Consider the following 24,196-nt stretch of genomic DNA (forward strand, 5'->3'; position numbering starts at 1 on the left):
GGAAGACTGCATTTACATGTTGTAAATCCCACATTGTGCTACAAGGTAAAACTGAAGGGTAAAGTGGGTTTCACTACTTTAATGTGTACTTAAAGTCAGTAATCTTAACTTTAAGCACGTTAGTTTGTATTCATCACTGTGTAAACATGTGGCAGGCTCCCAGTAAGTGCAGCATTTATCTAAACAGATATTTACATCCTTAAATTTCATCTTGGTAAAGATTTCTAGAGACAGGACTTTGATTTCATGAGAACATTTTAGCACTCTTACCAACCCTTAGTGCTGTGGACAGAATCCCCTGATATCATAATGCTGCAGTAAGGAAACACAACCCCAGATGTGCCTTTGCTCGCCTGGAATCAAACCCCGGCAGGCGTCACTCAATGTATTCTTCCCCCACTCTTCGAGTGTCTCAATTAGGAAGTACTACAGCTACTCCCCAGGCATTACAGTTAATGAGAAAGTTCTCTTAATCTTAGCTTTAGTCTTACTTGCCTACTTAAATAAGGGGGTATAAACAACAAAGAAAAAGTGGAATTTTTTCAATTACATGCTTTCAATAATTCAAAAGAAGCTTTGTCTCAGTAGTTGAACTTGTCTGGCTGGGGATCAATTCCCATCTGAATGTCCTCGCTGCTATCAGTCTTCTCTGGGCAGTCCCTCTGATTCTCTCTGTTCCTACTGAGCAAGTGTGGGTGTTTTTGAATACAGCTAAATGAAGCATATCTCTCATCAGCAGTGTGAGGTTCTTGCTGGCTCTCATTCTTTCACTATGGGGGCTTTAATAGAATTCAAGCAAACACTTACGAGGAGGGATGCAAAATGAATCCGAGCTGTGACCCTGATATGCCATTGTGCCTGGTTCTGCATCAAGGATTGTGTGTCTCTGTCCATGGTCCTGAATCCAGAATTGTTTGTCTAGCTGCATGAACTGCGTCATTGTCCCTAGTTCTGAATCATCTACTTTTGTCACTGTCCATGGTGCTGAATCAAGTATTATGTGTTCATAGTACTGCATGATTTTTCTCATTGTTCATGGGTTTTCATTTGTATTACTGCCCTTGGTTGTGACTGAACAAGGCTGTGAAGCTGTCCATGGTGCTGAATAAAAAAAAAGTTGGCCACTGTCCATGGTTCTGAATCAAGAATTGCTGCCCCTATCTGCATGAATTGTGTCACTATCCATACATCTGGATCAACTACTTGTGTCACTGTCCATGATGCTGAATCAGGGATGTGTGACACTGTCTGTGCATCTGAGCTGAGATTTGTGTGTCACTATCTATGGAGTCAAACATTTGTGTTGCTGTCCATGGGTCTGACTGAAAAACTGTGCATCACTGCCTATGTTCTGAACCACAATGTTACATCACTGTCCATGTTTTTTGTTTCTTTGTTTCTTTGTTTGCTTTGGGTCCTTGTCCTTTCCTTGATATAAGAATTGCTTATTGCACCGTCCATTGCAGAAATGATTCTTGCTCATCCATTCATTGCTTCCTTGATAACAGAAACTTAATAGTTTTCTCAATAGTGAGCAGTACATCAAATTTTCAGACAAAATTTCATGTTGGACAGTCTTTACTTATAAAATATGGTGAATTGCATTGAGATTTTTAATAAAAAGTAGTATACATGCAATGGACACTTTCATTTTTCATTCCATTATGGGGATTGTTATAGAGCATATTTCCACACTCAGAATTTGGATACTCAAATAAAATGGCTCAAATTAAATGCACTATATAGTAAATTAGGAGTGATTTTGGACATGTCCACTATGGTTCTGTACGAATTGGGTTGTTCATGGGTCTGATATTGTGTGTCACTGTCACTGCAGAATGGTGCAAAATCAAATATCAAATACTGGTGTCCATGGTTCTTTTATAAAGATTGTGTGTGTGTGTGTGTGTGTGTGTGTGTGTGTGTGTGTGTGAGTGTGTGTGTGTGTGTGTGTGTGTGTGTGTGTGTGTCACTGTCCGTGGCTCTGAAGAAAGAATTGCCTGCCACTGACCATGGTTCTGAACAAAAGATTGAGTGACCCTGTGCAAGTTCTCAATCAGGATGTTGTGTGTTATATTCTGAATTCAAGAATTGTGTGTCACTGTCCATGGTGCTGAATCAAATGGAAATGTCAGGCAAAATATTTTTAAAAAAAACTATCACAGTTGTACATATGTTGTTTTTTCCAAACTTCTGTTCACTTGTGTTAAAACTAATATTAAGAATACAAAAAATAAGAAATGTAATTACTATGGCGTTACATTTAGTATCTCAGTATTAATGGTGGTAATCTAGTACTCCGCAGTATGTGGCTATTATTTTGAGAATAACCTTTCCACTTGATTGTTCAGCCATATTCATTTATTTTGTCAATTATTGTGATGTAGCCATGGGTGGTGTCTGGAATGCTAATGCTTCTCCCTTACCCTGTATTTTCTCCTTAACCTCATTCATTAAATATCTATACCGCTGAGGACACTGTAGCCTTCCAAGAACAAGATTAGATGGAATATTGTAACACGTGTTGGTTAACTGGCTCTTCAGACCCCCAGCAGCTGAGACTGAATTATGAAGAAATTTTGAAGAACCAAAACTTTCCTTTAAAGATATCTGTATATTGTTCTGGTGTTTTTCTCATTCAACTGTTCACAGCAGCCCTTCCTCATTTTTCCCAGTCTCTTTGGTTGAGATATATATGAGGAACCACTCAGTAGCCCTTTATTGTCTTTTTTTTTTCTTCCTGCATTCTTTTCAAGTCTTATTCATTGTTTCTTTCATGGCTCATTCATGCGAAATCAAACCAAGAATAAAGCAATTTCTCTCTTCTGTATCATCCCTGCAATGTTTCCATCTCATCCCTGTCACTGCTTCATTAAAGAAAAGAAAAAAGATGGCTGTAAAGATAAGATCAGAATTGTCATATATTACCAACTATGCAGTAAATGATCATTGGTTTATTATTTTAACTAAAATATTCTTTCTAGTATTACGAGTAGATTACAATACTCAACAGTTTACATACATCAAATAGCAGGTATATGGTGTGTAGAGCAACCTTTCAGCTCCAACTAGCTGTACAACAGTTCAAATAAAAACTGAAAGACTGGCCACAACACAGCATGCCTGTATTAGTTTTGCTAGACTGAGTGCACAATGAAATGAGGATTAAAAACATTGGATATGAGCCCAGAAACCATTCAAACAGAGGACAACCTGCTTTTCTACTGTCATGATGGGTTTACACTAGATGACCAAGAGGAAATGACTGAATGCCTTCCGAGTAAAGTACCTAATTCCATGAGATTGCTGAAACCTAAAAAAAGATTCAGTGTTTTATATTGCATACCTGGAGGCTATGTAAACACAATAAGCTCTGATTGAGATTTACCGCTTTAATAATGCCGCATTTGAGTCATAGTTCAGGATATAAATGGCAAAATGAAAACCATCATATGCAAGAATGATGTATTTGTTGGCATTGCAGAGCACAAATTAAAATTACAGTAGATACAAATGAAAACAAGTCAGTGAGCTGCTTCCTTTTGTAATACATAAACCAAAAAGTGCATAATGTTTGAAGAACAGATATATATAAATTAATAAAACATAAATGTACTATGCATTTGTCTTGCATTTGTAAGTGTATCTTCCATGTTCGTGTTTTAAACCAACGACTTGCCTAATCGTCTCCTTGTGGAAAGTGACAAGATGAAAGAATTCAATCTTTCCAAACATTCCCTCTTGGGAACACTGCAACAGCGCCGCAGTAATTCACTCTCGCATGAAGTGGCATGCGGTAAAAAGTGAGACTACTTATGACACATACATATGTAGCTGTCATTTCTCAGACCCAATGATTACCTCTCCGTTACAGGCTCCAGGCTCTAAACTGGTCACATAAATGCCACCTTGAGAGAAGGAGAGGGGTTGCTGTATATTGTCGTGCAAGAGAGACCATTAAACTGTCCCAGTGATCCACAGTGTATATACATGTGTTTGCATAGGCAGAGTTTGTATTATACGTATCATAAAACAATAAAATCATGCACGGAGTGTGCAGGGCTGAGCAAACAACATTCTCTTGCTGGTCTTCCACTGCAGTTTGGTGGCACTTATTTATGTTTACCCCGACTTGTTTAGTGCCTATTGATTTTACAGAGTGATGATGTTGTTTGATGAAAACTAGTTTTTAATTGAATGTTCATAGACCAAAAATCCATTTGGCTTGCTGTGTCTAATGCTGATAGTTATCAAAGCAGATGAAGAAATAATTGCGGTGATATAAACTCAACCTTAAGTGAGAGCTAATCATTGCAGATCCTTTTAAAAGTTAAACTTTTGTTTATTTCATGGTTGTCTCCAAGTCAGTGACATATTATTCATCTTTATTTAAAAGTTTTGTCTTATTTTAGAGGTAAACTTTTTTTCTGACATCACTTAAATCATTTCTCAATTACTAATTTTTCATTTTGGTAATGAAGTGCACAAAAAGTGGCTGAAACTTTAATATTATGTGGATGAAAAGGGGAAATTGACAGCATCTCATTGAGGGCAGTTGCTATTCCTTTGTGATTTAGAGTGATAGAGCTTTAAACTTCCCCTAACCTTAGTCCACTATCAAATTTCAAAAGACATAATCGTCTTTCCTTTCATGTGTCACTTATCAAAATCATCAATGAAACACTGAAGGGGGGCTAATTGTACATCGATGTCATCAGAGAAAAAAAGATACTGTGAGGATATAACAAAGTATATTTCAGACTCAAAAGCCTGATTGAGAAGCTCTCATCACATACCAGGGCCCAGATCTGTCAAGCCTCTCAAAACAGGGGCTCTGATCTTGGAGGGAAGAAGGTGGATGAGTGGACACAGTTGTCATGAAATGACACAAGAAGTATGACACGTAGATCTGCATCTAAATTGCTTCGTTCACGCAGAGCTCAACCTGCTTTCTATTCCCACTCTTATCCCATTGTTATAATCATATGAATAAGCATCGCACCTGAGGTACATGCAGGGTTGTAGTCAAGGTAACGAGTCAAGGACCAAACCAGGTCTACAAAGGTGGCTGAGCTAATAAAACTGGCAAGAATTTCAATATTATTATCAGGAAAGTCACGATCAGATTTAGATCTAATTTTTAAGGGAGACCTTTGTTGAAAAAAACAGTGTTTGAAGAAAAGTAATACATTAGAATATAGTAAATATAGCAGATTATATAAGGATAAAAGCATAATTCAGTCCTTTCAGCAGACCAAGTTAAACTACTATTTAACCAACGATTCACTTCAGTTCTGATGAATAATTAGTTAGATTGAAGCAGAGGACAAATGCTTCTCAAAATGAATCACTTGAACACATATTTCTCAAACTGATAAAAGTGACATTTTGAACTCAAGTGAAAGATAGAAGTCCTTCACTTTTACTCCTACTGGCAAACATAAGAATAAACGATTTTTTTTTATTTTTTATCAGATTTCTTTTGACTCTACAATGCTCTTAAGTAACAGAACTCCAGAAGTCTCTTAGTTGGTTAGTAGTAGTAGGTGCAATACAGAAACAGAGATGGGTATACACACCTTCTGACACGTTAGTTATTGTACAAAATATAATTCGTATTTTTTTCCCTTTTTATCAGGGATGCAAACAAGACAAATAAAGCTAAACCTTTTTATTCCTAATTTGGCTCTTTCGAGTGTTCTTAGCTGCAATTCCTAGGAGTTTGATAAATACACACTCTGTTTTATTATTAAGTTACAGAACACTCAATGTTGTCTGCAAACTATTATTTTTAAATCAATAAAAATAAATTAAAAAATAAATTAAAATAAGTAGTTCTCCAACCCCAAGGTCGAGCATTCATAATTCATACGTCAGAGTTGGAAATGTAATCATTTATACACATTTCTTCAGTGAATACCCGACCAGGGCAGCGAGGCTGTCAGGAGCATCAAACCCTCAGATGGAAAACAAATATCGTGTCGGACAGGATCTTGTCAGGGATCACAGATCACCTCTATAAAGCTGCGAGCTTTACAGAGAGAGAGAGAGAGAAAAAAAAGTGCTTATTACACAGTCATTTGGCTTTCGGGTCACACTGAATAAATGTTGGAGGAGATGCGATAAACCCTCCAACCATATCTGAGCCTTAATGAAGACAAGTATATACCAAAGCAGTTTTTAAAATATCTTATATTTGAACCACTTTGACCCTTGCACTCTTCACTTGTAAGTGCTTGTAGCACTGGAAGATGTAAGAAAGCTTATTTCACTCTTGTAAAGATGTGAGTGACAGTAAATGTAAAAGCCCCGTCAGAGAGGGAGATAGAATCCTAATGCAGTAATCATTATTCAATTTATCTTCAACATTCATTTTCATGTACATAATTTTATCAATGCACAGCTATACACACTTACTAATGTATAATCATAATTCAGGCTGCAAAACTGTCCCGATTTGTGGTTGGAAGTGGGAAGTAAGCAGCAGTCTCCTGCAGCTAAATCCAAAGTCCACTTTTTGCAAGTTAGGATCTAACCTGGCACCCAACCCGCCACCTCCGATTACGGAAATTTGTCACCTTACATTGACGTCATCTGAACTGCGTCACTTTTCCGGGTCATAATTACTATGGCCACTAGATGGCGTCTGTCAATCAAACATAGCTATAGGTTGTTTTTGCCGGCTGAATTTTGGATCTATACTGTTGTTTTTCTTTTGAGGACGGGCGGGGATCTTGCCCCTGCTACCTCTTAGCGCTCTGTGGGCATGTTCTATCATCAGCCATTCAATCCAGACAAACATCTCCTTTCTACTTGAAGCTCTTAGACTCCCCATTTATCATAAAAAGCTTATGGAACTAAGGAGCACTTCTTTTCATATGATTTCCTGCCAATTACCATGAGATCAGGGCTGCTCACTGACTCTTGCTGAATAAGTAGGAGGTGGGGGGGGGGGCACTGATTCAGCAGAGATGAACTGGCTACCATGGTAACAAGCCACAGTGGCATTAATTGTGACATCTTAAAACACAGGACCCCAGCTCTATCACAAGAGGGCCGTCACTTGTCTCACCTCCCCCGCTAAATCGAGCGCTTGAGCGTGGATTTTCGAGCTGGCTTTGACGTCATCTGGTAACATTTTGAAAGCTTAATTGGCAAAAATGTAGAGCAACAGAAAGGCATCATGGTGAGAGAGAGAGATATGTAGAGACACTGAGAGACAGACAGAAAGAGATAGAGTGTAAAAATACTGAGGCAGGCTCCGTTTAAAAGGCTTCAAAAGCAGACACATCATTCGCTGAATAACAGAAAGCAGAGTCCCTCAAACAAGATTTAGGCCAGGCTTTTATATGTAAATGTTTATGTAGGCAGCTATACAACATAATGTTTGAGAAGCAGACAGTATACTGCTGGGTGACTGCTGTAAAACAAAAACAATTAGAGAATGAAAGAATGGGAATCAGCTTTTCCCTCGTAGTCTTTATCAGGGGCGGTTTTATGTTCCTTCTCTGATTTTTTCCACTTTTGTTTAGTTCATTATTTCACACACCATGGCATGATTTTGAGGTTGAAACACAGTTTGTCTTCTTCTCAACATAAACCCTGCAGTTGTCTTAAAGTCAGAAATGATCAATTTATGAGTTTAACAGCAGAGAAAAAAAATAAGAAAAAAATACAGCATTTACAGCATGAAATTTTCCTTAACTGACTGTAGATTAGGAAAAGGGAATCACATTCTGGGTACAAAGATTGTTTGGAGTATTTTTTGATGTAGCATTTACATAAGCATGCACAGATGTATTGAAGTATTAACTTAAGATTCATAGAAGCTATAAAAGCATTGTAAAGAACACACAGAGTGAGAAAGAGAGAATCTTTATGTGTTAATGCTTGAGAAAACCAAAAAAATTCTATGCATTTGCAGCATTGACCCCATCCCACACCTGACTTAAAAAAAAATGAAAACAAAATAAAATCATCATTTGTGGGAGAGCATTGTTTTCTTGTAGTAAAGGTGATGCATGTCAGTCCCAGACTTCTTAAAAGTCCCCAAAAGTCCTCGGTTCACTCTGTGTCAGTTGGTTGTTGGTTGGTAATTTGATTGCTTCAGAATTCACACCACAAGTACAAAAATCAACTGGGCCCTGCATGAATATGCAATATTGTGGCCCTGTCTTGGAGAGGGACCTTCAAAATCTGGTTTACAAATGTATTCCTGTAGTTTATATTGTGCTCACATGGTGCATTTTCCGGGAAAAAGTTTCTAGAAAAACTGGTTAATCCAGCCATGGTGATCAGGGAAGTTAATCCTGATCCAAATGCGGCAGGCAAAAAGAAGAGATAATATGTAGAAAAAGCAAAATTTTGCAACACTACAAACACTGTAAGGAGATTAAAATATTTAAAAATGTTAAACTGTTTGCATCTGAGATGCTAAAAGGGAGTTGCAGTTTACATTGGAGCACTTAAAAGCAGCTGAAGTGTCAGCTGAAGTTGTGTCACTAAAAGGATGTGAGGTGTCTTTTGAAATGTAAGCTGTTGAAGTCAGCTGAAGTGTATGTGCTGAAACGTTTGGCATTTTAAATTTCAAGTATAAGCCCTGTAGGCAGTTGAATTGTCAGCGTTTATGTCAGCACTGAAAGCAGCTGAACTGTCAGTCGAAGTGTGAAAGATGAACGCAGCTGAAGTGACATTTAAAGAGAAAGGCAAAATAAAGTGATGCCAATTCTCCACCTCAGAGATGGACTGTAAATAAAAACAGTGAGCCACAAATGTGATACACATTCTAAGTAGAGAAATATAAAGCTATGTTCTTGATGCTAAATAATAATAATAATAATAATAATAATACACATTGCTTAAGTAAAGAATAAGATGGAGAGTGAGATGGTGCAGGTAAGTAGGAATCGTTGCTTCACATTTTTCCTTTTTGTTATTTTTAAAGCACAGCAGTGATACAGTCTGCATTGTCACAAAGCATCAGTATAGTGTTTCAAAGCTATAATTAAATTATTCTCCTTTGAGGCAAGTGACTAACATTTGTGTCAGACTTTTGTCATATTGTGAGAACTCGATGTTCACATGAATCTTACAAAAAACAACAACTTTTTTTGGGTGCAGCAGGCAGCAAAAAATAAATGTATTTTCCCTGCTGATTCAGACAACAACATATATGTTTTTCGCTCAGCCCTGCTTCACTGGACACTTTCTGTAGGTCAGCTGTGATATGTGTTGATAGTAAAGACAAGGGGGGGTGAATGGAGTTTGTGGATAGGTGTAATGATAATTATTGTTATTATTACTACAATAATACATTTTATTTATAGAGCGCTTTTCAGGGTACTCATAGACACTTCAAATAAGTAAAAATGATGATAGAAAACACAATAAAAACATAACACACATTAATCACACATTAAAAGCAGTTCTGAAAAGGTGAGTTTTGATTAGTGATTTGAACATGGACAGATCGGTGCAGTCTTGGATGTGTCTGGAGAGAGGGTTCCAGAGGGAGGGGGCAGCTATGGACCTGTCGCCCAAGGTCTGGTGCTTGGTCCTGAGTAGTGGAGACAGGAAGTTGGCATCAGAGGAGCGGAGGCTGCGGGAGGGAGTGTGGTGGTGGAGGAGGTCAGTGAGGTAGGAGGGGGCCTTGTTATGGAGGGCTTTGTGAGTGAGGAGAAGGACTTTGAATTGGATCTGTTGTGGGACAGGGAGCCAGTGAAGGTTCTGGAGGATAGGGGTGATGTTATCACAGGAGTGGGAGTGGGTGAGCAGGTGAGTAGTAGAGTTCTGGATGTATTGGAGTTTATTTAGGACTTTGGATGATGTGCCATAAAGAATGCTGTTGCAGTAGTCAATTCTGGATTTGATGAAGGCATGGATCAAAGTTTCGGCAGCAGAGTAGGAGAGTGATGGACTGAGACAAGCTATGTTTTTCAGGTGGTAAAAGGCAATTCTGGTGATTTGTTTGACGTGGTGTTCAAAAGGAGAGGTTGCTGTCGAAAATTACTCTGAGCTTGTGGATGTGTGGGGAGGGAGACAGAGTGGAGTTATCGGTGGCGAGGCGAGAAGTTGTGAGTGGCTTTGGTAAGGGATTTGGGACCAATGATGATCATGTCTGATTCATCACAGTTTAGTTTGAGGAAGTTGGCTGGCATCCAGGATTCAATTTCAGTGAGGTAGTTGGTCAGAGTGGAGTGAGTTGCAGTGAAGATAGATTTAGTGGAGACCATGACGACATACAATATTACCAAGGGGGAGCATGCAGAAGATGAACAGGAAAGGACCAAGCACTGAACCCTGGGGGACACCTTGGGACAGAGGAGCAGTAGAGGAAGTGCAGTTGTTGATGCTAATAACTTATCTGTTTGTGAGATATGACTTTAGCCAGGAGAGGGCAGTGGTAGAAGGTGATGATATTGAGGGAGGATTCAAGGCAGGAGAGAAGAATGGTGTGATTGATGGTGTCGAATAGCTGCAGTGAGGTCAAAGAGGATGAGAATGCTGAGGAGACCAGAATCTGAGGAGAGGAGGAACTCAGTGACTTTAAGAAGGGCTGTTACTGTGCTGTGCTGCGAGTGGAAAACGGATTGAAATGGCTCGAACATGTCGTTGGAGATGAGGTGGGCTTTGAGTTGGGAGGCGACAACACGTTCCAGTATTTTTGACAGAAAGGGGAGATTGGAGATGGGCCGGAAATTGCTCACGATAGCAGGGCTGAGTCCAGGTTTTTTGAGGATGGGGGTGACAGCAGCCAATTTGTGTGTTTGGGGGACTGAACCAGAGCTGAAGGGGGAGTTAATGATTTCTGTGATGAGTGTGGAGATAGCTAGGAGACAGTCCTTAACAAGATTGGATGGGATGGGATCCAGAATACAAGTGGAGTTTCTCATTCCTACTGTAAAGTTGGACAGCTCAGCCCTCAGAGAGAGGCTGAGTGGTAAAGGAGGGGCGACAGCAACTTCTCCTTTGCTGTAGAGGGTGTCAATTTTTGTTTGGAAAAGTTGCACTTGTTAACTGTGAAGGATTTGGAGGTGTTGTCACTGGGTTTGAGAAGTTTTTTTTTTTTTTTTGGAAAAGATAGCCTTGGGGTTGGTGGAGCCAGAGTGTATGAGGTGTGTGTAGTAGATGGACCGGGCTGTGATGAGAGTGTATTTGTATTGCTGAAGGTAGTCTGTGTAGGCTTGGAGGTGCACTGTTGAACCAGTTTTTAGTCCAGTCTTTCAAGCTGTCGCTTACGGGATTTCATTTGGTGGAGTTCAGGAATATACCAGTAAATTAGACTGTTTTGGTTTTAATGGCAGCCAGTTGATCAAGACAGAGGGAGAGTGTGTCATTATAATACAATTATAATAAATTATAAATTGTAATAAATGTGTATAGATTTACAGTCAAACATTCTGCTGATTCCCCATACAGCGTCGCCGGTCGATACATCGAGAGCGCTTCTGCTGCCTTTGCCAATAGCTGTATTGACTTCCAGTCTGCATTTGACCCATCTTTTTCTGTACATGACACATCTGCAAGACCTTCACTGCATAATTAAAAAGAGGTGTTACAAAGAGATTCAAAAGAGAAGACCTTATGACTGCAGTTCTTGAGAAATAAATGGTTCCATCTTTGTAAAGACAGGGTATAAGGTACGCATATCCAAAAAACTTCTACAGGTGCTGGCTCAGAAATCAACCTCAAGGCAAGAATCAGACAAAAGATCCTCACAGTGTACTAATAGCGCCCAGCAATTTTAATTGACACAAACACATTCACTGTCTATATATTGCTTGTTCTGCTTTGTGATGGTGATTTGACAATGCCTGTCGAAGATCTCTGTTGGATCGAAACATTGCTCAATTAAAATAGCTGGGAGCTATTGTGTCTACAGTGTGCGGATCTTTTGCCCGATTCTTCCATTTTTTTAAAGACTTCCTCTTGTCAGCTTGTCTCAGTGGTGAAGTAATCTCTTTTATAGTGTAAAAATATTATTTAAATTACAGATTATCAGTCAGTGATATCATACCTTATCATTAACTCATTTACCTAGATCTCAGTTAGCTTAAGTAATGATTTGGCACCCAGTTCCTAACTGTTATAAAATATAAAAAGCAAAATGTTTGGCAGGATTTCAGATGACACTTGAAGTTTTGTAACACTCCTGCCCTCTTTCAGTTCACCTAATCTACTTGCTGATCAAATGTTATTTGCTCCCATTGCATTTTATCACCAGAAACCTTAAACAGCCATGTCTTATTTTGAATGCTGTCTTCACACACCGAGCTGAACATAATGATGTGAAAACAAACTTAACATGGCTCCTGACCTTTCTGTAATTACCCGTAGAGTATTTTAGTCTCTCAAAACCTCCTGCCTTTGAAGCCCTGGGAGAAAGTACTTCTTCCGAAGATGAGCGCGCACATCTGGATGAAAGCGGAGCAAAGCTGATGTGGCATGTGTTTGCACCCATCCTCCCCCCTCCACCAAAAAGAAAAAATGTCAGTGGGGGATTCAGATGCCAAGGGCAACAATCTTATTTGCTGTTTGATGGGACAATTTGCTGAAAACTGCTACATGGAAAGGTTTAGTTGTCACTATCGATGGTTGCAAAGCCAGATCATATACTCATCAAATACTGTAGGTTTTCATCTTTTGAGAAAGAGGAAAAATAAGTCTTAAAATATAGGCCTGAGGGGAGGTCAGATTTTCCAGAAAAAAAAAATGTGCTGGCTTAGAGGATTCTTTAAATATACATCCTTCAGGGAAGGACTAGCAGGTATATGCAAAGTGTCTCTTCAGTTTTGACGTATAATAACAGCTTTCTTGATAATTACATTTACTCCAGGTGACATAAAACTTGTCAAAGCATGACAGGCACATGTCACTTGGTGCCACATATCACAGGTGATTGCCAATAATGGCCATTTAGGAATATCCGCTAGATCTGAGTGGCAGAACGGGAAAGGGAAATTGCAAGCAATCTTGTAGCACAACATTGCTGCCTGATTGAATGCTATTGATTGACTTTAGTGTTGGTTTGGCTCTACAGCGACTGCACCAAGCAAACAACCATTACAAAAGGCGTTTGAAAAAGCAATGACTATTACGCTATCTGAATTGTTGGATTTCATGAGGCAACGTAATTATCTTAAAGACAGAGCATAACAGTTACTCTCAATTGTCAATAATAATATTATAGTAATCTTAAAGAAGCAAAAAAAATCGACTAAACCATCAGACAAACAACAGCACGGTGAAGAAAAAAAGAAAATAATAAAACCAAATGTATACCTGAAACCTAAACCATTAAACCATTAGGTGGCAATTACCCTTCACACACCTTTTATCTTTACAAAGCTGTGGTAACATTGCCTGCAAGTTATTGTGCAACTTCTTGGTGAAAAGCAGCTTCCACAACAATGAAGCTGAGTGGATACATAATTGTGCAATTACAATTTGGGATAGGAAGCCAATACGATCACACACACTTGCTTTCAGAAACTAAATATATTTAATCATTTCATTAGATTTTGTAATATTAAATTAATCTGTGAATGCCTACAAAATAGGATCCTTGCTCAGTGACATGATGGTACATCTCAAGGCTTCTGGCTGTGTGAGGAATTGTAGAGTTTTGTAAATCCTCATGTTGTTCTGGGATCATTTCAAACTCAAGTTGAAACAGCTTTTATAAAGAAATGAGTCATCGTGGATGATCTGGTGCCTTTCATTGAGTTTTATGATAATTTTATTGTATCATTGTTTGCATTCTTTGTGTTTTGTGCAGTGTCGGGTTCTGTATAATTGTATAAAGGCCCAACTCTGTTCTAATAGGCACGAGTATGCTGTAGCATGGACCATAAGCCTAAGCTAGTCCAAACACTAAGCATGCCTTCACCTTGTCTGCATGTGCTGCTCAGACTCGAGCCTGAGTTGCATTGTGTGCCCAGCGACTATGCAAGTGACATATGAGCTCCTCTGGTCCGCATCACACTAATGCAACCTGACAGTATCTGCATCACATCATGATGCTGAGCCCAATGCAATTATTCCTTGGGATACATTCATATTCATAATCCAATTAGTTTTGACTCCAAGATAAGAGTTTTTTTTTTCCTGATACAAATATGATTTATCCTGTTTGGGGGATTATAGCAGAGTCTAAATGTTTGGCCTATGAGGATTGAGCTGAGCAAAAATGGAGTGAGAATTGTTTATATTTTTTTTTGTGGAAACAAGACGCTCAAGCGTGACTAAGCTGCGTTTGTAATGTTACACCCCCCACCTGCTACAGATAAGAACATGCACGCTGTACATGATGATACATGCATGCAGGGGTGCTCATGATGCACACTCAACCAAATCAGCAGGAATCATCTTCCAACACTCCCGCCACCCACCCACACACACACACACACACACACACACACACACGCAACATCCAATTAATTAGTGTGAATGAGTGATGTGCCCTTGGCTCGGCTGTATGTCCGTCCGCCCTCAGCCTCTGTTTGCTTTTTGCTTTTTGTGGTTACTTAGTTTAGCTCGAACACATCACCGCACGCTTTGATCTGCCTCACAGCAGGACGCCACATCAATTTGAAAGTCAGCAAGCAAAACATCCATTAAACACAACAGCAACGTCCTGGATGCATGGGAAGAGGCAGGTTCTTGAAGCTTTTCTCTTAAGGAGATTCAGTGTTGGACAACAACAGAGAAAACATTCAAAAAATAGAGCAAACAGAGACATAAAACTCTAGTATTCTTGTGTTTTTAGCCTTTATATTGTGTCACCAAGGCAATGTAAATATCATGTGTGAGCTCTGTGTAATAATGTGGAATTACACTGCTTATTGTTTAGGCAGACAAAGTGATCTGACAAAAAGATTATGATGGAAAAATTAGTTTAGACATGCTGAAAGAGACATAAAAGAAAACAAAAACAGATAAAAAAGGAGACAGACAAACCAACAGGTAGGCAGACTGGCTGACAAGAAACATCTAATAAATAAATAAATAATAATAAAGCAGAGACAGACAGACAGTGAGGGGAGCAAGTGGGTAGGGAGAAATCATAACCGGTCAATGGATCATAATGGGAATGTTTTACAGCCATATGTAGGTGGTCTTAATGATGTTTTGCTTATTGCAAGCACCGCTGATGCTTTGCTGGAATCTCCTGACTCGTCTAGATTGATCTCTTATTGCACTTGTGCGTGTCTGTGCTGTTTGCGCTCTGCAAAAAAAAAAATGATGTCAGAGAGAGAGGATATTTAACTTAGCATCCCATTTTCTGTCCTGCTCTTAATTCCAACTGAGCACTGCAGATGGAGGAGAGCAGGAGAGGAGGGAGGGAAGGGAAGGGAGGGAGGGGGATAACTATACTCAACTCTCCTGTGCACCCCCCCCCCCCCCCCTCTCAGCTGATGTAATACTCTCAAACAATGGAGTATAATATAAATCGATAGGGGAGAGGAATATCAGTTCAATTCACCTCACTTTTCTTTTTTTCCTTCCTTCAGTTGTAGATCTATTTTTGCAAAGCATTTTATATTGGGGAAGGGAAAAAAACCGTCACGCACACATGCGCATATAGGCGGCCACACTGACGCATCATTTGTTGTATAGTCAACTGTTTTTTTTTTTTTTTTTGCTGGACTGAGGCATGCCTGTAGCGGATAATTGTTTTTACCGCATTCAACAGTGTTTTCAAAGCAAGGGGCGAAAGTCAGGACTGTAACAGTGGCGGCTTGTGGCGCAAATGGAGACAGATCCGCCTAAGTAATGCCGTTTATCCGTTAAGAATGGGGGTAATTTAAAGGCTCTGAACTGAGGTATCACGATCTTAATGTGACATCTCACCAGTGTTTTCGACGATGTCGACTTGGACACTTTTACCATGGAACTGCAAGCTTTAAGAATTTACAACAGGAGCCTCTTTTGGTGGCAGAAACCTCTTTTTTGCGCCTCTGGGGCGAAATAACCTACACATCGGCAGCTATAAAGTGTGAACATTTTTTTTTTAATCTCGCCTCTATGTGGATTGATTTTTTCCCTGCTCTCTCTTCTCAGCATTCCCTCAGTCAGTCGACGGATTTTTGCCATTACAGCTCAGTAGAGGGTGTCAGATCTTTCTTAGAGCACCGCGCTAGGATGAACACAGTCTCCGCGTTCCTCTTTTTGTGATCCCCGGATCGCCACAAAAAAAAAAAAGAAAAAAAAAAAGGAAAACGGCGCAAACGAGCGAGGCAAGACGCCGAAGGATGTGAGGGGGGATGCGGGTGTTTTGCAGCGGTGGGATCGCCTCTGAAGCTCCAGTGCAGGGTGTGAATTCAGCACCAGGGGAGAGGGAACAGCTCCCGACGCCGCAACACGCAGCACGACAGGGGGAGAAAAAGACACGGATTTGTTAATTTTTTTTTTTGTTGTTGTTGCTGCTGCCAAGGTCAGTCTTAAACGAACTAAAAACAGAGCCAAAAGATGTGTTGGACTCTACTGCCGCTCGTTGTTTTTGATTTTCATCATAAACACGCGGAGGCTCTGAGGATTCAGTCGATGTGAAAGAGACGCTTATGTGGTCATTTTCCAACTGGAAGTCTGGACACAAGAGCAGGTTAGATGCAGCATGGATCTGTTATAAAAGACTGCCTTATCTTCTCCCAGACCTAAATGTCTATATCTGTATATTTTTTTCTTCTTATTGATGTAGACTGAATTCACTGCTCGTATGTCTTGAAACCGGGAATGAATTGTTCACGTTGAAAAATGCTGCTTTGGATTGTTCTGCTGAATGCGGCTCTTTGTGTTGCTAGTGGAAACGTTACAAGGGACGTTTGTAAGGAGCAGATATGCTCTTGCAACGAGATCGAGGGAGATCTGCACATAGACTGCGAAAAAAGGAGCTTCACCACTCTGCAGCATTTGACTGGCCCGAGCTCTCAGTTTTATCACTTGCTCTTGCACGGGAATTCTCTATCCAGGCTATTTCCCAACGAGTTCGCCAACTTTTACAATGCTGTGAGCCTGCATTTGGAAAACAATGGTTTGCACGACATTGTCCCCGGCGCCTTTCTGGGATTGCAGCTGGTGAAAAGGCTTCACATCAATAACAATAAGATAAGATCATTCAGGAAGAGTACATTTCTGGGGTTAGACGACTTGGAATATCTCCAAGCTGATTTTAATCTATTAAGGGATATTGACCCCGCCGTTTTCAGGGACCTAAATAAACTTGAAGTGTTAATACTTAACGACAACCTCATCAGTGCGCTACCTATAAACGTGTTTCAACATGTGCCCATTACGCATCTCGACCTGCGGGGAAACCGAATCAAAACGTTGCCTTATGAGGGGATCCTTGAACAAATACCGGGCATTGCGGAGGTTTTGTTGGAGGACAACCCGTGGGACTGTAACTGCGACCTGGTTTCTCTTAAGGAATGGCTGGAGAACATACCGCAGAACGCGCTTATTGGGAGCGTGATATGCGAGGCTCCCACCAGGCTGCAAGGGAGCGACTTGAACGAGACGTCAGAAGCGGATCTGTGCCCTTCACAGAGCGGCGGCGTGGACACCAGCCTGGTCGCCCCTCCCACCCAGGACGAGACCTCGGAGCCTGTGGCCCAGGCCCCGCGTCCCACGCCTTACAAGCCCAATGGGGACTCCAGTGGGCCCCCTACGCCTGGAGGCCACGGAGCCAAGAGTCGCTCCAAATCTCGTGAGAACTGGCAGCTGAAAACTAAGCCCACTCCAGTGTTGACAGGTGTGAACAGCGACAGAGAGCACAACGTGACGTGTCCCCAGCCGTGCAACTGCAAGCTGGTCGGCTCCAGACAAGGGCTGGGGGTCAACTGTGAGGGCAAAAAGATCGAGAGTTTATCTAACCTTAAACCTAAGCCCTTGACCGCTCACGAATTGAACATGAGAGATAACAACATACACGCAGTCAAAAAGAACCAGCTGCTTGGCTACTCCAGCCTCAACCTGCTTGATCTGGGTGGGAACAACATCAAGGTGATTGACAACAGCACTTTCCAAAACCAGAGCGAGCTGAGGTGGCTGTATATGGATAAGAACTACCTGGATACCCTGATAGCAGAGATGTTTGTGGGCCTTGTGAATCTGGAATATCTCAGTTTGGAATACAACGACATCCAGCTGATAGTGGCAGGTGCATTCAGCCCCATGCCAAATCTGAGGGTTCTGTTCCTCAACAACAACTTGCTGAAATCTTTGCCCGTGGATGCTTTCCTTGGGATTTCTTTATCCAAAATTAGTCTGCATAATAATTATTTCCCCTATCTCCCCGTGGCTGGCGTGTTAGACCAGCTCAATTCAATCATACAGATCGATTTGCACGGGAATCCGTGGGATTGCTCGTGCAACATCGTGCCCTTCAAACAGTGGACGGAGAAACTCGGGGCTGATGCGATAGTGAGTGATCTCAAGTGCGAGTCCCCAGAAGAGTTCTGGAAACGAGATTTCCGCTACGTCCGGAACGACCTCATGTGCCCCAAACTCTATGACAGAATCTCCCCCACCTCCCTGTCCAAAAACAGCACTTTCACCCTGGACTCGGGGACGCGCTCGAACTCTTATTTGGAGCCGAACAGGGTCTCCATCTCGGTGCTCGTCCCCGGGTTGCTGCTGGTGTTTGTCACGTCCGCTTTCACTGTTGTAGGAATGCTTGTCTTTATTTTGCGGAATCGAAAGAGATCAAAGCGGAGGGAGGGGAACTCTTCTGCGTCGGAGATCAATTCCTTACAGACAGTGTGTGACTCGTCTTATTGGCACAGCGGGCCTTATCACGCAGACGGGGGCGCGCACCGGGGTTTCGACTGCAGCACGCACCTCTCCACGACAAACGATGCGTAAAAGGGACTCTGCTATAGCCTAGTTCAATAAGCCTAAACCAGACTGGATTACAAACAGTCACACAGACAGACTGACGTTCACAAAATGACTAAACAGCAAGATTCATCCGCTTTTGTTCGTCATAGGCGAACACAGACTTGTTTATGTCTTGTTTTACTCCAGTTGAACCAAGTAAGTCAGTCTGCTGCACAGGCCCCACTCTGTAATATATGTATATGCCAAGCCCCCCCTGGCTAAAACCCCTCCCTCCCTCCTCCTCCCAGTTCTGCTATTTGCCGCAATCGGACTACGGATCTGTATGAGACAGAAAGAGGGAGAAAAAGAGCGAGGGAGAGGGCGTGTGTGTGAGTGGGAGAGCAAGACAGAGGACCCGGGGAATGGTGCACGAACGCATGAATGTAAATGTAAATACTCGGACCGATGTATCATAATCTGCATGATGATATTTCGCATGGTTTCAACACACACACACGACGGCGAGGAACCATAACCACCATAACCAACAAAGAAGCAAAACTCGACCCTTTTCATGTTATATCAATATGACGACTATATATAGATATTAAGAATTATATATGACTATTACAAAGTGCCATTTCTCTATTTTTTGTGAACCTGCAGTTAGGATTTGTATTTGTTGTTTTAAACTTGTTTGGAGAAAAGAGAAAAAAAAAAATCAATAACGGATAATGATGACTATCGGAAAGGAGTGATGGAAGTGAAGCTGTCAGTGCATGTTATTTTCTGTTCGTTATCATTTGATTGTCGATAAATATTGGGGTTATTTATACCGTACTAGATGGTGCAGATTAAATCCACGTCTGCGCAGTCATCATCTCCTTTATGAATGTAAACTGTGTTATTTTATGGTGTGCCAATTGTTGACTTTCAGATATTCAGACATGCAGATGAGCATGACCAATTAACGTCACTCAGATGCTTATGCTGCAAAGTTAATGTAGCTAAAATAACAGTTCCGTGGTTTTGTGTGTCAATGAATATAGCCTGCTTTGGGTGAGAGGAAGAAACTTAAAAAAAACAAAACAAAAAAAAACAAAAAAAAAACAAGTCATTTAAATGGGGGGTTTATACCATCATATTTTTTCAAAAACTGAGCAAAGAAGTGTTTTCAATTGAGCTATGTAGGTATAATTCGATCTATGTAAACAGCGCAGGTAGACTGATATAGAATAAAATGCTTTTTTAAATGTCAGAAAAAGAGTATTCCTCCACAAAAAAGCTTATGGCTATGATTCACTTTCATCATATTGTGAGCTTTTGTAAAGCCATCTAATCTTGTCCAAATAAGAGAACTGAAACTCACTGTATTTACTACAAAATGTGCTTGAAACAGGCTGTCCTATGGGAGTGTGATTCTTGCTTTCTAACAAACGGGGGGAGCCACGTTATATGGCAAGAACTCAGCATGTGGCCAGATCTTAAGAGATACAGGAGGTGTCTTCTTCACTGGGGAGGAAAGGGCGCACATACACACACACACACAGAAACACATACATGGAGGTAATTAGATAATGCAAGATGCCTTTTTCAATTCAGCATTTTGAACTTGAGATACTCTTCTTGGGAGGGGGGGTCGCATGGTTATCGTGGGCTCATGAAAACAATGCCATGACTGAACACCTGTTTTGCAGAGGTGCCGGGTCTGCTGCTCAGCCTATACTGCTTTAACATGAGGAACAAACGCGGATTTGACAAATAAATAAAAATAAATAAATTAAAAAGTTGGGGCATACTTCCCGTACTCCAAAACTTCTTAATTCTTCTCTGCAGTGTCTGAAACAGATGCACAGAATGTGCAATTTGCATTTTTTTTTTAATTTTCATGTTTTAATAAGATGTAAAATTCCAGTGCTGATGACTCATTTTGACATTGCCAACTGATTTTCGTTCAAAAACCCCACTTTAAGATGCCTAATTTAGAGACGCTTCCAGCAAAATTCGGCTGAATCCTACCTAAGATGCCATGGCAATGATGAGAGTGTACAGAGTTGATGTGAGATGGGCTTACACCCCCTAACTCCCCCTCCTCCTCCCCGCTAGTAGGCCGGCAGTATCTCCCCTAGTATGCAGACTAGCGCTGTCCATGGTGCTGAATCACCTCCCCCGCTTTATGTTTGCCTGCCCCTTTGCGTCCCAATGTGCGCTGGTGAGCTTGCAGGCCCGTGTGCACACGCGCACAGGCATGCAGCTACGCACGTGCGCGTTTGTGTGTGGACAAATGAGAGAGAGAGCAATTGCGTGACCATTTGCATGTATGTTTATACACCCTTACTTTCCCTATTGTCACCTCCTCCTCCTCCTCCTCTTCCCAGATATGTGACCATGCGCCGGCTTGACCTTGGGGACTAACATCTCAGCAGATCTGTGACAAACACTCATCATCACCTCCCTCCATTTCTGTCCAGTCATCTTGCTTCCTCCTCAACTCCCTGTTCCCTGCTCTTCTGTCCAATCACGGTGGGGGGAGGGGGGTGGGTTTGGGGTAATTATGTGTCTCTTCTGTGGAGTATTACTGTGCCACAGCCCACTGATGATTTGTCATAATTTTCAAACGCTGTGTTTCAAAGTTACATTTATATGCTTTGCGATATTTGACCTGCTTCTATTTTGTTAAATAAAGTGTGGTTGAGGTTGAGTAAAAAACAATGTTTGGTTTTAGGTATTTTCATTGGATTTGATTGAGTTCTGGTTGGGGAGCTACAGTATATTGACACATGTGACCAGTTTGATTAATCTCCTGTTCATATTGTTTTGCATATTTTATATCCTGAAGGGTTTACAGAAAGTTATTTGAAATATGATGCCTTCTGTCTTCCTTCATCAATATGGGAAAATGCTCCAAATATGGTAAACAGAGTGCAGATTGCTACATTGAATAACATTATCATACATCCCTATTTTACTTTTTTTTTTTTTAAATCCAAAATCCAAAATGCTGATGTCCGAGAATCCCAAATATCTTATATTTATGATTGATGTATAAATACATGGGTCAAAATTCAGAAATCTCTAGTGGTTTATCCCTACTGTGGCATAAATACATGGACTCCTGCGACATTTTATAGAAAAATGCAAATGCCACACGTGCAGCAGAGTGGTATACAGTTTATTATATAATTTAATATATCTGGAAAACATGCCTCTGTTTGAATCCATTAGAGACTGTTTTCTGTCAGGTGTTCTTGTGGTGTAGTCCTGTGTGACTCAGTGCACAACTATTCATTAATGCAATGGATAATAGCTGTTGGAAACACAGCGGAGTGAAGTAGCCTCTGTTACACGCTGGGCACACAGCACTACAACACTGTTGTGGCCCAGCAGGTCTGCCGTAGTTCGTGTGATCTTCCCCCCGAGGAGCTGGCAGTTGATGCAACACTTCCAGCAGGGAAAACATCATCCACACACCTCATAACACTCAGCTTTGGTGTAAATCTCAATGGTCTCGCTTTGGTTTAAGTCCGGGCCATTTAATTTTGAGGGCATGGAGAATAGTTTGTGTTTGTGTTCTGTATTTGGAAGCCGTGCTTTTATTTTGCTTCAGGGTAACTTCTCAGGAAAAGAAAAGTATACCTGTGGCTGGTTTAGCTGGTTACTCATCAGTTGGAATTCCCTTTTCAGCTTCAACACCCACAACTAACATCATCTCTGCTTTCTGTGCTACCTCGGGCTCTTCTGCATTGTTTTTTGTTTTGCTGAAACACAAAAGGTAACCTTATTCTTCCGAGGGAATAGCTTTGATATCTGTCCCAAGCAGGTAGCATTTGAAACAAATTGTGCTGCAGGAAAAATCATATTGGAAATGATAATGTCATTCAAGTCACCTTGTTTGTCTTGTCTGGGATTCATGCAGAGTTACAAATGACAGCATGATGATGGAAAAAAAATCAATCAAAAAAAGAAAAAATAACCCTGAAACACCAGTCCTCCCCTTTCATTTTGTGCTAAAGTGTCGGCGGCTAGCTTTTATCTGACTCCCAGTGCTCAGACTCAGTGTGTCTGCTCTTGTTTAGCTTTTGTAAATTCCCAGAATGATTTAAAGCTTGGGTATTAGCCTTTGATGTTAGCTTTGATGAAAGTCCCATGTGTTGCACTGAAGAGTTGCCAGTAGTCCTGCACTTCCAAACTCTACAGCCACTGCAGGCCTCGCCACTGGTATTAGCCCGTGGGGTTGTGTAGTAGTGATTATCTGGCATTATCCCCGGGGATTTCTTGGTGTTACTCCCAGATATTATTATTAGCCCATCCACCGCAAAGCACTTAGCCTATAAGTCTTAAGTGGTTGGGTTTTATTAGCCGTTATGTTCCTTGTGAGGTGCAATAGTTATGAAATACCCTCCGTTCTTTAATGTTGTGCTTGGAATCAGTGCCAGTGATTGAGTTTGGTATTAGCTTGAATGCAGTGGAGCAGAGGTATCAGAAGTGTTATACATGGAAGTGAACACAGCAGTGTGACAAGCAGGAATTAGCTTGTGTAAACATTGTGCTTCTTAATATACCTTTCAGTATGCATATCCTAAAAACACGTCCCAAATATAATTACATCGACAAAAGCTAAGTCTTCAGAGGGTAAAATGTGTTGGTGTTGAGTGAAATTTTGCCTGAAGCTGTACTCAGTGTATTCTTTCAATACAATCACTGTAAGTCATTTTCAAAGTGGCTAATCAGTCTTGTTTTGTTTGTATATTTGGCTTTGTGACAGCTAAACTAGAGCTGGGGTAGGGCGGAGCTTTAGATCACAGCCTGACTGCACCAAAACAAAAATATATGCAATAACTCAAGTCAAAAAAGTTGCATACTTTTGAAGCTGTATGTGATATGCTCTGGGAGTTCGGAGAGGAAGAGAAAATCAATCAAAACACAAGTAGTTCAAATATTTCAAACCTTACTCATATTACCATGTCCGCCAGACAGACTATAGAGCAAACATCCTGAGTAATTAAAAGGATTCCAACTAATAATTGACCCAGATCTGGTGTCAACCCACTGTGCACGGGCCTACGTCAAACCACCAAGCGGGGTCTTTAATCAAGATGAGTGAATGGCCTACCGAGTGTTTCCTCCAGCCCTAAGTAATCCTCTTCTTCCAGCCCCCACTTATCGATTATCTCATTGATTTGATTTAGCAGCCACACACGCGCCCATCCCTCACTGGCATTTCAGGCATTATGTGGCTCTACCTGATCTGATTACACAGCTCAGATGGGAGCAACAACCACAATACAAAATGGAGTTTGTTTGCAGTCATAAAGCAAGGATGTATAAGATTTGTTCAGGGGGGGAAAGGAGCTGCGTCAGACTTCCCAACAACTTC

General features: G+C 41.0%; 1 protein-coding gene across 1 annotated transcript; it reads left to right on the forward strand.

Moving 5' to 3' along the window:
- The first annotated feature begins 15,470 nt into the window (after positions 1-15,470).
- LOC122975995 (SLIT and NTRK-like protein 1) lies at positions 15,471-21,531 on the forward strand. The gene has a single exon (XM_044344220.1). It carries the CDS (start codon positions 16,756-16,758, stop codon positions 18,862-18,864), a length of 2,109 nt encoding a protein of 702 aa, XP_044200155.1. The 5' UTR covers positions 15,471-16,755; the 3' UTR covers positions 18,865-21,531.
- Positions 21,532-24,196: the final 2,665 nt, after the last annotated feature.

Source organism: Thunnus albacares, chromosome 24 (genome assembly GCF_914725855.1).
Source record: "Thunnus albacares chromosome 24, fThuAlb1.1, whole genome shotgun sequence".
Taxonomy (NCBI): Eukaryota; Metazoa; Chordata; class Actinopteri; order Scombriformes; family Scombridae; genus Thunnus; species Thunnus albacares.